The sequence below is a fragment of the Aulonocara sp. 'chitande type north' Nkhata Bay genome, linkage group LG15 (assembly GCF_057382095.1).
Source record: "Aulonocara sp. 'chitande type north' Nkhata Bay isolate Kocher_YH1m ecotype deep benthic linkage group LG15, A_spYH_male_GT1.1, whole genome shotgun sequence".
Classification (NCBI taxonomy): Eukaryota; Metazoa; Chordata; class Actinopteri; order Cichliformes; family Cichlidae; genus Aulonocara; species Aulonocara sp. 'chitande type north' Nkhata Bay.
This window is the reverse complement of record NC_141358.1, coordinates 34,757,534-34,771,152: the sequence shown is the minus strand read 5'-3', so window position 1 is coordinate 34,771,152 and position 13,619 is coordinate 34,757,534. Positions and strand designations below refer to the sequence as shown.

At 39.7% G+C, this 13,619-nt stretch overlaps 1 protein-coding gene across 3 annotated transcripts; it reads right to left on the bottom strand.

Moving 5' to 3' along the window:
• Window positions 1–3,625: 3,625 nt before the first annotated feature.
• On the bottom strand, window positions 3,626–13,566 carry golt1ba (golgi transport 1Ba). Of its 3 annotated transcripts, none has more exons than XR_015124937.1 (6): window positions 13,401–13,566; window positions 12,753–12,844; window positions 10,188–10,366; window positions 7,207–7,288; window positions 6,393–6,456; window positions 3,626–4,895 (listed from the first exon to the last, which is right to left on the bottom strand). XR_015124937.1 is itself a non-coding variant. In XM_086263073.1 (6 exons), exons 1-5 carry the CDS (start codon window positions 13,423–13,425, stop codon window positions 6,859–6,861), a joined length of 387 nt encoding a protein of 128 aa, XP_086119199.1. In that variant the 5' UTR covers window positions 13,426–13,566; the 3' UTR covers window positions 3,626–4,895; window positions 6,833–6,858. The 3 variants fall into 3 exon arrangements, 2 of the variants coding, with proteins under 2 accessions (XP_086119199.1, XP_086119198.1); XM_086263073.1 differs by lacking the exon at window positions 6,393–6,456 and adding an exon at window positions 6,833–6,867; XM_086263072.1 differs by lacking the exon at window positions 6,393–6,456 and having other exon boundaries at window positions 13,401–13,563.
• Window positions 13,567–13,619: the final 53 nt, after the last annotated feature.

Here is a 13,619-nt window from a genome sequence, read left to right as displayed (position 1 = left end):
CCGCAGTGCCAGACGTGTTCCGCTGCTGAAGCCAGTGCATGTCCAGGCCCGTCTGAAGTTTGCCAGAGAGCACATGGATGATACAGCAGAGGATTGGGAGAATGTCATGTGGTCAGATGAAACCAAAGTAGAACTTTTTGGTATAAACTCAACTCGTCGTGTTTGGAGGAAGAAGAATACTGAGTTGCATCCCAAGAACACCATACCTACTGTGAAGCATGGGGTTGGAAACATCATGCTATGGGGCTGTTTTTCTGCCAAGGGGACAGGACGACTGATCCGTGTTAAGGACAGAATGAATGGGGCCATGTATCGTGAGATTTTGAGCCAAAACCTCCTTCCATCAGTGAGAACTTTGAAGATGAAACGAGGCTGGGTCTTCCAACATGACAATGATCCAAAACACACCGCCCGGGCAACAAAGGAGTGGCTCCGTAAGAAGCATTTGAAAGTCCTGGAGTGGCCTAGCCAGTCTCCAGACCTCAACCCCATAGAAAATCTGTGGCGGGAGTTGAAAGTCCGTGTTGCTCGGCGACAGCCCCAAAACATCACTGCTCTCGAGAAGATCTGCATGGAGGAATGGGCCAAAATACCAGCTACTGTGTGTGCAAACCTGGTAAAGACCTATAGTAAACGTTTGACCTCTGTTATTGCCAACAAAGGTTATGTTACAAAGTATTGAGTTGTATTTTTGTTATTGACCAAATACTTATTTTCCACCCTGATTTACGAATAAATTCTTTACAAATCCTACCATGTGGATTCATGGATTTTTTTTTTTTCACATTCTGTCTCTCACAGTTGAAGTGTACCTCTGGTGCAAATTACCGACCTCTGTCATCATTTTAGGTGGGGGAACTTGCACAATCGGTGGCTGACTAAATACTTTTTTGCCCCACTGTATATATAAAATCTTTAGTCTATCCAAGCTGTCTCAGGGCGAGAGGCAGGGTGCACCCATAGACAGGTTGCCAGTCTGCTGCAGGGCTAATACAGAGAGACAGACCACCATTCAAATTCACATTCAAACCTATGGGCAATTTAAAATCACCATTTAGCCTAACCCCAGTCTTCTAAGTATTTATTTACTGCAATCTGAATCAAGAAATGCAAGAACTTGACTGACGCAGAGTGGGAATAGACAAACCTTGTTTAGCAAAGCTGCATTACAACAAGGACTTTTTAACCAAACTTTACACATGCAGGGATGGAACAATCAAGACCAGCTTTTTCATTTAGTTAAGAACATTTTTATTTATATAATTCTTTCCAAGATAAATATCACAAAGAGCTTCAGAACAAAAACAGTAAAAAACAAAAAGGGACAAAAGGTTTCCCCCAAAAGTTTTTGTTTTTTAGCTGCTTTGTAAAAAAACAGCACAGATGAGTCCACAGGTCACAGGCTCAGTGGGAAAGAGTTCCAGTGTCACTGTGGTAAAAGCTTTAGTTCTCTGATCACAGGGATCTGCTCGGGCTGCATCGGTGTCAAAGTTAAAATGTTGGGTTTTTTTTAATATAGCACTTTTTTTTCTAGACTGGAGAAACATCATCATATCAGTGATAAAAAAAAAGTTCTTAAAGGTGCTCAAAATGTGCTGAAAAGGGAGAAGATTTAACAAATACAATAAAAGCCCCCAGGTGGAACGTTATGGCACATTATAGGCAAGAGAGATGGAAGAGGACCTGTACTGGGAAACAACACAGGAAAGGACTGTTCAGACAGATATAAGGAGAACCAATCCAAAGCAGACCCAGATACAAGCACCACGCATGTAGTAGTCAGCAGTTCAAAGGGCAGAGGTCAGAGGTCAGGTCAAACAAAACAGAACATTCTTCTTCATCATTGGATCAAAGGAGGAAGACCTGTTCCAGTTAAATGAGCTTGATTAAAGACGGACTGAAAATGATCCAGAAAGCTGTATTTGTCCAAAACAGCTGTAAGCTTTTAGCCACACCCTTCTCTAACATCTTTGCATAAAAAATAATTTTAGATTGGCCTGTAAATGAGAGAAACTTGTTAAGCTTGTTTTTGTTTGCTTTTTAAGTGGCGGGATTCTTAAAATGAGTAGGCACTTAGCCGAAAAAGTGCTAACTATACAATTAAACATGTCAAAATCTTTCTATAATGCATCATCCTTTAATCGAAGCAGGTGAATGTATAAATGAGTTGAGTTCAACAAATGCTCCACTTTTTGACAAGAACACTTTAAACTGCAAATCCTGTCATTTGTCTAAAGTAAAGATTTTGAAACAGGAGCTGACCTCACTGTAACACGATATATGTTATCTGAAATGGAAAGAAGATCGTAAAACCACTGTTGGTCATTGTGAAGGAATAAGACTGTTCAAAAGCAGGGAATTTCACAGCCGCACAGGAATGTAAGACGCGAGCGCTAACCACACAGTAACATGATGATCACAAATAAAGATGTCCCCAGAACAAATACAGTCCTTATTAAATGTAAATAATAAAAGTAAAAACCAGGTCCAGTGTGTTTCCTTTGGTATATGTGAGGCCAGACAAATGTTGGGTGAAATAAAAATTGCAGGTTCCTACAAAACTGCAAAAAATATATATCTGATGGGGAATTTATCAGAGTACTTGATGGGCAACACAAATATACCCTGAGAAAAAAGAAGCATATTAGCAGGTGCCCTTTCCAAGAGTTGAGGTGTTGTAACTAAAATAGTTACCATCATCAGGCGAGAACGCTGAATCAAAATATTTTGATTTTTGATTTATTAGTAGCAGAACAATCTTCCATTTAGTCTGAGTGCTGGATTTCTATTTTCCTCTCAGAGGCAAGAACTTTCCACATGTAGGGAACCTTGCTCAGAAGATGCTGGCTCTCTTCGTTCAACCTTTTTATGTAAACAAACATTTTTCAGAGATAAAGTTTAACAAATCCATACACTGAGATACTGAAGACATTCAATCTGACTTTAATACACATTTTCAAGCCCAAAATAGCCTCGATCTTTCTCACTCATTTTGTTCACAATTGTTTTGGAAATATTGATCAAATAATGATTAAATGTTGGCATTTTTACTCGTGAAATCTAAATTAAACAATTAAAAATTTATAATGAGCAGGCTTGAGTTTAGTTATTGGTGTGGCCCTCTTATGTCTTGTGTGTTCTTATACCTTTATAAAATGAATTACTTACCCCCATCTATGGTGTATAATGGTGACAAAGTCATTGAACATACGCTACATTTTAGTCTAGGTTAAGCTTTAGAGCTGTTAGTTAGTTAGTTATCTAAAGTGTTACCTTAGATAAATCAGTATACTGACTGCGGGCATGGGCTGTTGAATGATTCTTATGTGCACATCTCATAAACATGAGAGTAACTTTTTATGCACACCTATTTCAGCTAAGAATATTTGTTCACACATATTAGTGAATTAGGCCCAAAAACCTTAGAATAGATTCAAGTGTTGCTTTTTTTGATCACTGTCATGTCAACACTGAAAACACTGAAAAAGCCTCACAGGCGAAAGAATTTTACAAACCTACTCGCTTATCCAACTCAGTGTTTTGGGGGCTTGAGCCTATTCCACATGCTGTCCCCTTTGGTGGAAGCAAACAGGAAATGATTATAAAAAGTAAGACGGATGGCAAAAATATTATTCAATATTTACTGCAAACTATTTGAGTACTCTTTGAAGACCCTCCACAACACTGTCAAAAAAAAAAAAATGCACATAGTTGTGCCACACTTGTGGTGCCTTAGCTTTATCTGGCCCAGCTGGGGAAAGTTGTTTCCTTTTTTATTTTGTAATAGTATTTTTTCAGTTCCACACAGAAGTTTTTATTGATAATAATCCTGTTTGGCTTTGTAGCCTTCTCTTATTTATTTAGCAACATCTAATATCACAGGTCTGATGCCTATAGTTAGTAGCATGTCATCTTCTGTTTAAATGTCTAATAGCAGTCACCCAACAACATTTCCTACTACCGGTTATTAAAAAAAAACAAAAAACAAAAAACAAGTAAATCATAAAAGCTAAAAAAAAAAAAAAAAGGCAGAAAATAATTTAAACTTTTGTTGTAATTTTAAATCCTAGCTCTCAAACAGTATATGATTTTGGTATAAAACTATTTTGTGCGTCAGTAAGGATTTACAATTTGAATATTAATTCATCAAGATCCAATGTGTCCTTAACTTGTGTGTTGCATGAACATTGTCTTTGAACACTTAACTCGAGAACTGTGTCTATCCCAACGAACGAGTAGACAGACTGCCACTCATAACAGATAAAGTCAAGCGATCATATTTAAAAAATAATTTATACAGAAACACTTCTAGCCAACACTGAACACAATCACAAAGAAATGGACAAAGTAAATATTCCAACAGCTGAACGGGGGTGTAACTGTAAAGAAAATCCTGGATTTAAAAGCTTTTGTGCAAATTAGGTTAAAGCACAGGCACAAACGTGGCAAACATGGCAGGATGCACTTCCACTTCTTGTCCTTGCACTGGGTAGTTTTATCTGACAGTTCCACAGATTAAGAACATCATGTAGATAAAGTCGGGCCTTGAGGGAGTCTTCTATCCTCCTTTTAAACGCAAGATGCAGTCAATGGCGAAGGGATCGATGGCATTTGAAACATTTATTGTAGAGACTTTAGTGTTGACAGTAAGAAACTGATGGTGCGATACAGTGATGAATCTGTGATTGGTAGTGCTGACCACTGAAGTTACAGACAAAAACAGTCCTTGTCTGCTTGAATGTGGAAATCTGAATCTGATCTGTATATTTAGGTGCTTTTACTCAGCACCATGGGAGATTGTGATGCTTTATAAAACCTATAATCAAACAACTTTCTCTGGTTACAAAAAGTCACTGTTATACCATAGTGTTGCTCTCGCCCACTTTGTCCGCATACTGAAAGAAAAGAAAGAAACCGTGTTAAGTGACAACTTGTTGGCATTCAGGACTCATGTGGAGAATGTTTGGCACAGATAAATCTAGGAGCGGCTGAACTGCAGTGTTTGCGATTATCCTGCAACACTTTAAAGTGAAGCATGCATGACCTAAAGGGACACACCACAGCTGACAAGGCACAGTCTCAAAATTTCAGGTCATTTTTATAACCTGTTTGCAACGAGGTTGTGTGCACTACTTTCTGTTTAAACAAACAAAAAAGACGAGTCTAACAAGTCTGAATACTATTCTTTCAGTACATAATCGCACACATCCACCAGGGTAAAACAGGCAGCCTAGTATATACCAAACCCACCTCCCACTAGGGGAAACTCCAAAGTGGAACAGAGTCTAGCCCCTCTCCAGGAAACACTTTTCAGAACCTGAGCTATATGTGCTGATGTGAGCCTGATGAGTATATCTAACCTGTATCTCTAACCAAAAGCACTTAGTCAGACGCCTTCCCCACAAAAGAGGTGACACTCCATGTCCCTAGAGTACGGGTCTCAAACTCCAGTCCTTGAGGGCTGGTGTCCTCAAACGTTTCCATGTGTCCCTGTTGCAACACACCTGAATAAAATTAGTAGGTCATTAGCAAGAGTATAGAACTTGACTGCATGCTGAAATGGCAACCCCTAACCCACAGGTGTCAGACTCCAGGCCTCGAGGGCCAGTGTCCTGCAAGTTTTAGATGTGTCCTTGATCCAACACAGCTGATTTAAATGGATAAATTACCTTCTCAACATGTCTTGAAGTTCTCCAGAGGCCTGGTAATGAACTAATCAAGTGATTAGTTCATTACCAGGCCTCTGGAGAACTTATGTTGAGGAAAAGATATACGTTGAGGAGGTAATTGAGCCATTTGAATCAGCTGTGCTGGATCAAGGACACATCTAAAATGAGGACACCGGCCCTCGAGGTCTGGAACTGCCCGCCCCTGTTCTATACAGTCTTGCTAGTGACCTACTAATTGTATACAGGCGTGTTGCAACAGGGACACATGGAAAAGATTTAGGACACCAGCCCTCAAGGACTGGACTTCGAGACCCCTTCCCTAGAGCCAACGGGACCTCTGCCTTTGACTGCTGCCCAGTCCTTATTGCACTGAACCCCTACAGCACCTGCTATAGGTGGACTATAAAATAGCAATGGAGAGAGAGCAGGTTAATGTCATTTAAGGAACTGACTTCCTTTTTAGATCTGAAGGCTATATCCACTTCTTTTATGCATGATACTGTTAAAAAAGAAGAAAATGTATGCACATATGCCCATAACTACAAGATTTTGTCAGGTTAGCCAACATGATAGTGGGAAATTGTGACAGCTAATCTTCCATAGAAGCTGGCTGTTTAGCTTGTTAAAATATTCAGTGGCTCATTGCAGACCAACTTTTTAAATCCTTTTGTCTGCAGTTTGTACAATTCATATTTCACTGCATTTTGCATGGTGCAGCCTTACTGTTAAAATCCACTGGGGCCATTCTGCGTGGGATTTGCAGGTTCTCTCTGGGTACTCAAGCTTCCTATCACAGTCCAAAGACAAGCAGGTAAACTTCACTGGTGATTCTCAATTGGCTACAAGTGTGACTGTCAATGTCTCTCAGTGCTATCCCTGCAATAGGCTGGTGGCCTGTCCAGGGTCACCAGCCTGGACAGGCCACCGACTCTTGCCACTGCAACCCTGAACTGGAGAAGTAAAAGACAATGGATGGATGGATGGATGGCTTGGCTGACTGGATGTACAACATGTCATCTTAAGATATATCAGTCTTCAGATGACATGCCTGTGGTGTGTGCCTTAAAGGTTAAAAAACAAAAGACAATTACCTGCTCCAAAAAGATGAGACTCAAAGCGTGTTAGATAAGTTAACATGCAAAGGAAAATCGGCAGTGACTGACCACGACTGCTGATTGTCCTCAGAGCCTTACGAAGGCTTAAGAAAAAAAAAAAAAATAAAGACAGATGCTCACCTCAAAACAAAGCTTCCAACACAACAGCATGGTAGGGGTATGTTTATTAGCCACAAAGCAATGTGTGAGACAAGCTAAACACACAAAACTACATTTAATTTTCTAAACTGCTTCCATCCTAGCTGTGTATGCTGAGCTCGTGTGTCTGCTAAATTGATTTTCAGTTAAATAACCATGGCATTTATTTGGGCAGTCTGGTTAATCTGTTGTGCTTGAGGTGTTTGAATATGATGATTAATGAAGAAACCATGCTGTGTTTAAACAAAAGCTGCACAGCAGGTGTGGAGCTGGGTAATACTCACTGCACTGATAAAGGGCAGGTTTAGGATGGAGCCAAGGACTGGTATTCTCCTGATAAAGCCTACAACCACTGGAAAGAAGCCCCTGGATGTGATTAAAGAAAGGAGAGTAAGACAGAGGGGAGAAGCCAAAGACAATTCATGAAAAAAAGTGTTTTTTGATTATTACATTATTTGAACACGTGCATGTCTTTTTTAGTCAGAATTCTGACTTTTTTTCCATCAGGATTATTTTTTCTCAGAATTCTGGAAAAGAAGAAAAAAAAAAAAAGACGTGCTCACTTTTCCTCCCCAGTAGCCTAATCCTCTTCCGTATGAACCAGACCAGATGACCAACTTTTATGCATAAATGTTTTTATAATGAAGATGGAAAGAATCATCCCACAGGTCGATTATTAACACCAAGTTGTTGCTAGCTCTCAAGGCTCCTCAGAACTGGGCTTGGTCTTCGTCTTTAAGCATTATCTGCATCTCTTGGTTCCATCTTAATTATCCGGTGATAATTTTGGAATTGACAGACTTTCCCTTGTCAAGTCTATTTTGAAAACATTTTCTAAACAACACTGGCTAAAATGATATCTACCACATATTAGCACTAACCTAAAAACTCCTGGGGCCTGTTCTTCGTACCTCGCTAAGTAAGTTAGCTGGATTTGATTGTTGACGATTTCGCGTGATCTTGGATCGTTCGGTTTCCCGAAGCTCATCCGGGACTTGCTGTCATAGCAACAGAGCCGTAAGCGTAAACCTGCTCGGGAGCAGGTTTACTTTATGTAAACAGGATTAGATCGCGGCCACGCAGGTATGTCCGTGTCATTCATACGAAAGCAACAGCGATATTCCACCACTGTTTCACCATAAATAAATAACATCAATGTAACTAAAGATAATGCAGCACTTGATCCTTTTATTGATGTCACACAGATACATACAGGTCATTTCCTAAAAAAGGGAAATGAACTATTAACATTCTATTACATGTATGTGATTATTACAGATGTAATTCATATTTCAGAGTAGCAATTGCAAATCACTTCGTGTAATCAAGATGAGAGACCACGGCTATAAAAGCGAAGGTGGATTTGGGAAGCCTGTCGCAGCCATGTCCTGTCCGTTTACGCGAGCCACCCATTGCGGAAGGTGCAAGATTGATAAGGAGAGTCCTCAGAATTCAGCGTATATTGCGGGACAGACAGGATCCTTTAGCTCAGCGCGACAGTGTGCTCATTGAGAGATATCGATATTCCCGTGAGGGTATTATATACTTAACCAACTTGTTGACGAGGGGGTGCAGGACCACCACCTGTCTTTTTTTTGCTCTGCCCTTTTCTTGGTTGCTTTTATGAACAAACAAACAGAGTATTCCAGGGTCTCTTTCCAAGAGACGAAAAGCAATATAAGTGATAAATATTACCATTCTGTAGAATATTCTTATATTTCACTTTTACTTGTTCCCATGTTCTAGTGGGTCCTGTTGTGGCTCTAATGTGTAAGGGGATATAATATAACATAATATAATATAATGTAATATAATATTGGATAATATAGTGTAATATAATAAATCTATGAATAAATAATAAAGTGACTGAATAGTGGTATTGTCATGCGCTTTGGGTGCCTTGAAAAGTGCTATATAAACCCACTCCATTATTATTGTTATTATTGAATTACTTACGAGTTTAATTTGTCAGCAACTTTCTGCCAGCCCTCTCTCCTTGCTTTTGCAGCCTTTGCAGTGTTCCCTTGCGTTTTAATTAAACTCTGAAACTCCTGAAATCCCTCAATCAAGAGTTCTTGCTCTGCTGCCGGAAAATACCGAGCGCGCCCCTTCGACATTTTCGCCAACCAATCAGCGGGTTGCCGATCAATGTTTCTACTATCGATGCGTAGCCCCTTTTACGACACCCAGTGATGTCACATTACTGCGTCCAGCTGTACTAATCGTCAACAGCAGGTGTGTTCGGGGAACCGGATTAGCGAGCTCACGGTTAGCGCGATGGTTTGGTCTTGGATGTGTCATTTGATCTTGGATGTAGTGAGCGACGTACGAAGAACGGGCCCCTGAACTGAAAAGCTTCAGTTGAACCAAAATGCTACAGTGAAAATACTGACAGGGACTAGAAAGAGAGCAAATTTCTCCTGTATTGGCTTCTTATCACTGGTTCCCTGATAAATCCAGAATCGAATTTAAAATCCTTCTCACCACATACAAGCTCTTGAATATTCAGTCCCCATCTTATCTTAATAATCTCAAAGTACCATATTAACCCAACAGAGCTCTTCACTCTCAGACTGCTCGCCTATGTGTGGCTCCTAGGATATTTAATTCAATTTCATGTATATAGTGCCAAATTGCAACAACAGTTGGCTGCGTCTGTTAATGCTCCCTCGCGTCTCCTCGTTCTCTCAATATTTCCAAAGTGTCTCCAGGTATTCCCAGTGTTCCAGGTTTTCAGTTTGTTAGGAATTTAGCTTTTACAGTGTATATATATATTTTTTTAATGTTCATGCTTTGTTCTCAACCATAATAAATGGCTCGCCTGATCGTGACAGTAAGTCTATAGACCACAATTAATCGACCCAACCCGGTGATGTCATGTTCTGTGCAGACTCAGGATGGTGCTAAACTTGTTTTAAAGACTTTGAGCAGTTATTTCTTAAATCCAGAAATAAGACAGACAGTGCGAAATCCATGGCAGTTTTTTAAAGCATAGTACTCCATGTAGTGTTTCATGTCCACTTTAAGTCTTTAAACACACTGCAACTTTGATGAAAACAGTGCTTTCCAAAGTGCAATTTAATATATAAAATTTAGGGCTTTTCAGGACTGAGCCCAAGTTTCAATCAGATCTCTCAAGTCATCCTGCTTCTTTCATGTAAAGAATAAGTTTACTGTATCTCAGGTTTCAGTGTTTCGTGGGCTCTTTAAACAAGATAACTGTCAGTCTACTGAATCTGTTGTGTGCCTTTTGTATTCATCTTACCTGAATAAGAGAAAAAAACCATAGATCTCGAGCAAAACTCCAATAATGGGCCAGCCAATCAACACCACAAACACTCCTCCCAGGAAGAAACTGGTGGCCTTCATCTTGTGCTTCTGGAAAAAGAAGCGGAAGGTCCTCTCAAGGCCGATGACAAAGGAGAGTCCAGCAACAAAGAGAATCTGCAGAGACAAAAAAAAGAGTGGAAACATATTAGAGAAGGGTTCAAAACTGCAAGCACACGCAATCAAGTATCCAGTGTTGTCATTGGCATCATATAAATACCAAACAGACTGAAAGAAAGCAATTATTTGCACTAGTATGAATGAAGGAAAAAACACTGGAGTTTAATTTTATTGGTTTTAAATGATAATTGTGTAGCCAGTAGAGTTGCCACAAACCAAATGCATGCAAGCGGTTAAGAAACTTGTCCTCTGATTCAGTTTTGGGTCTGCCAGACCTCTTCCTGTTAGAGTTTGTTTCTGAGTGTCTTTTGATGTCTTTTTGAAACTATACTCACTGACACCTTGACTTTCTTTGCAATTTCTCTGTAGGAAAGACCTAAATTTTATGATGGTCTGTCTCTCTTCCATTGTTAATTGCCTTTTTCCTCACCATTTTTGTAGCAACACACTCCAACACTGCTTTTATGCAGACAGAGGGTGCTGTGAGTGATCTAGAAAAGTTGGAACACCTGTAAAAATTAGTAGCACCAGCTTTCAAGGCTTGATCCGAACAGCTTTAAATGGTTAACCCATTTTGTGTTTCCTGAAAAATGCCATCTGCAATTCTGAAATGTGCATTACTTTTTCAGTTTTGGGTAACCTTAGCTTTTTTTTTTTTTTTTTAACATGGCAGTTCATAACTTACCTTTGTACCTCGAACGACTTGAATTCCAATAAATAACTGGAATATTGTTGTTCTAAAAGTTTTGACTGGTAGGGTATATTTTCTGTGCTTACAGAGAATATTAGAAGGAACATTTTTAACACTGTGCAGCATTATAGAAAAATCCAAAATGCAATCCTTTTTACAAGCAGCCATATTGCTAACGACAAAAATGATGAATGTCATGATTTTGAACGTGTCAAGTCCATCTATCCAGTGTTAGAGTAAAAGCCTTCAAGCAATACTCCCGGCATGATGTATAAAAAATTCCAAGCAGGTCCTGTTTATTCTGAATTTGTTTCACGTTAGCAGGAAGAAAAGGTCTAAGAGACCTGCAGCAATAAACCATCTTAAAAGATGGTTTATTGCTGCAGCCCATGTGGCAGGACCCTCTGTCACAAAGACTGCTCAACTGGACAGTGTATCCATACACTGCCTAACTGCCATTTACATTCAGATCTATGGGAAATATGTCATTAAATAGATTAGAAAGTATGAATTGCAGTCTGGCACATAACTGATTTAGTTTGGTAGCAAAGGCAAAGAGCAGCTCTTCCAATAATAGTCCATCATTAGTTCTATGACGACAGATATTGATATTAGTGTTACAGTGGATATTCAGAGCACTATAAAGCAAATAGAGGCCGTCAGCATCGCAAAAAGTGAGACACGCAGAAGTGAATACATTTTCAACAGCTAAAAAAAACCAAGAGATCATGCTTGAACCTTTGACCTCTATGGTGAGGTGATTGGGTGCTTCTCTTATGTTTAGCAGTAATAGCAATCCTGTGACATGAAACATTATTGTCCAAATGGGAATGGTCTTTTTCATGATAACATTACCCCCTTTCGTGGGACGATTGGGCTCACTGGAAGGTTTATATGTGTTAAAATCACGTGAATCATAATTGCAGTCAGCTGAATATCTATGAGGGATTTTGGATTCAATTCAATTTAATTTTATGTATATATAGTGCCATATCACACAAGAGTTACTTTAGGGTGCTCTATACCATAAGGTTAAGACCCTACAATGATACAGACAAGCCCCAACAATCAGATGATCCCCTATGAGCAAGCACTTTGGTGACAGTGGGAAGGAAAATTTGCCTGGGAACAGGAAGAAACCCCCAGCAGGGCGGGGCGGCCATCTGCTGCGACTGTTTGGGGATGAGAGGAGGAAGACATGCTGTGGAAGAAAGTCAGATTTTAATAACTAATAACTAAATGGACCTAAAAAAAGGAAAGTGAAGAAGAAGCACTCAGTGCATCATGGGGAGCCTCAAAGATTTATGGTCACCTGATCCAGCCCTAACTATGCTGTTTATCAGAGACTAAAGTTTTCAGCCTAATATACATAGAGAGGTTGTCTGTCTCCCAAATCCAAACTAGGAGCTGGTTCCACAGAAGAGTGGCCTGCAAGTTCATAACTGAGACATTTTATTTTAGTTATATTTCCTGTGTAACTGAAATAATGCAAATGTGACACTGCTGAGAAAGTGAGGCACTTTGATGCTATTAATGATGCTGTTGCTATGTTTATGTGAAACTAAACACAGCTGGATCACACTAACAGATTATAATTAATAATAATTGTCACGTGTCACACAGTAATGCATCTGCGTAATCAGAAGTTGCACTTTTAGACATCCTTTGGAACAACAACAACAGGTTACTCACATTTCCAATAGCCAGAAGTGCTTTGTCAAAGAACAGGATCATCCCGAAGAAGAGGAAAAACACGCCGAAGCCTGTTAATCCCATTCCAATCTCTGAAGGACACACAAACCATCAGAGTCTGACATTTAAATCTTAAGATAACATGAAGAGATAATATTTTGTTACACGTTTTTCTACGTCGAAAGCAAACCAATTGGTTTACATCTCGTTACGGACACATTGACAGAAGCTATGCTCGGCATGTCAGAATGTAATCCTGCACATAGTCATAACTCTAACAGACTTATTTCAAATTAAAGCACACGGAAGTACTCCAATAACACATATGCAAACAAGGATGGCAGAAATATCCACAATAAGAATCACAGCAGGGCTTCCAAAGGAGCTCCGCTGCTCACGCTGAATGGTAAAGTTGTCAGAGCGCTTAATAATGTACTTGCACGTAACTCTGGTCGTTCTAGTGGCTACAGCGGATATTATCGGGGGGAAAGCTGCTGGCTATTTGTGCCACTGAATGTCATGAGAGAAAAATGAAAGGTAACTTTCTTGTACTGACAGTGCTAGTTAGCACTTTGAGCACTGCAGCTCAAACTAGGGTTAGCTCAGACAGCAGGAACCTACGGATACACTCAAAAACACAGCTCTTACTTTGGGAGTCCGTTAGAGAAATCATCTTGATAATGTAGCTGGATGAGACAGAAGCAGAACAAAAAAGCTCTTCTCAGAATAATTTTGGATGACAGCTGCCACTGCAGCAACAGCCACGTCTTCCGGAAACACACCTTCTCTCGCTGACATCTTCCGGAACAGCGTCCATGACGCATTCATCTTGGCAACTTTCGTTCATTAAGATTATAGTTAATAACA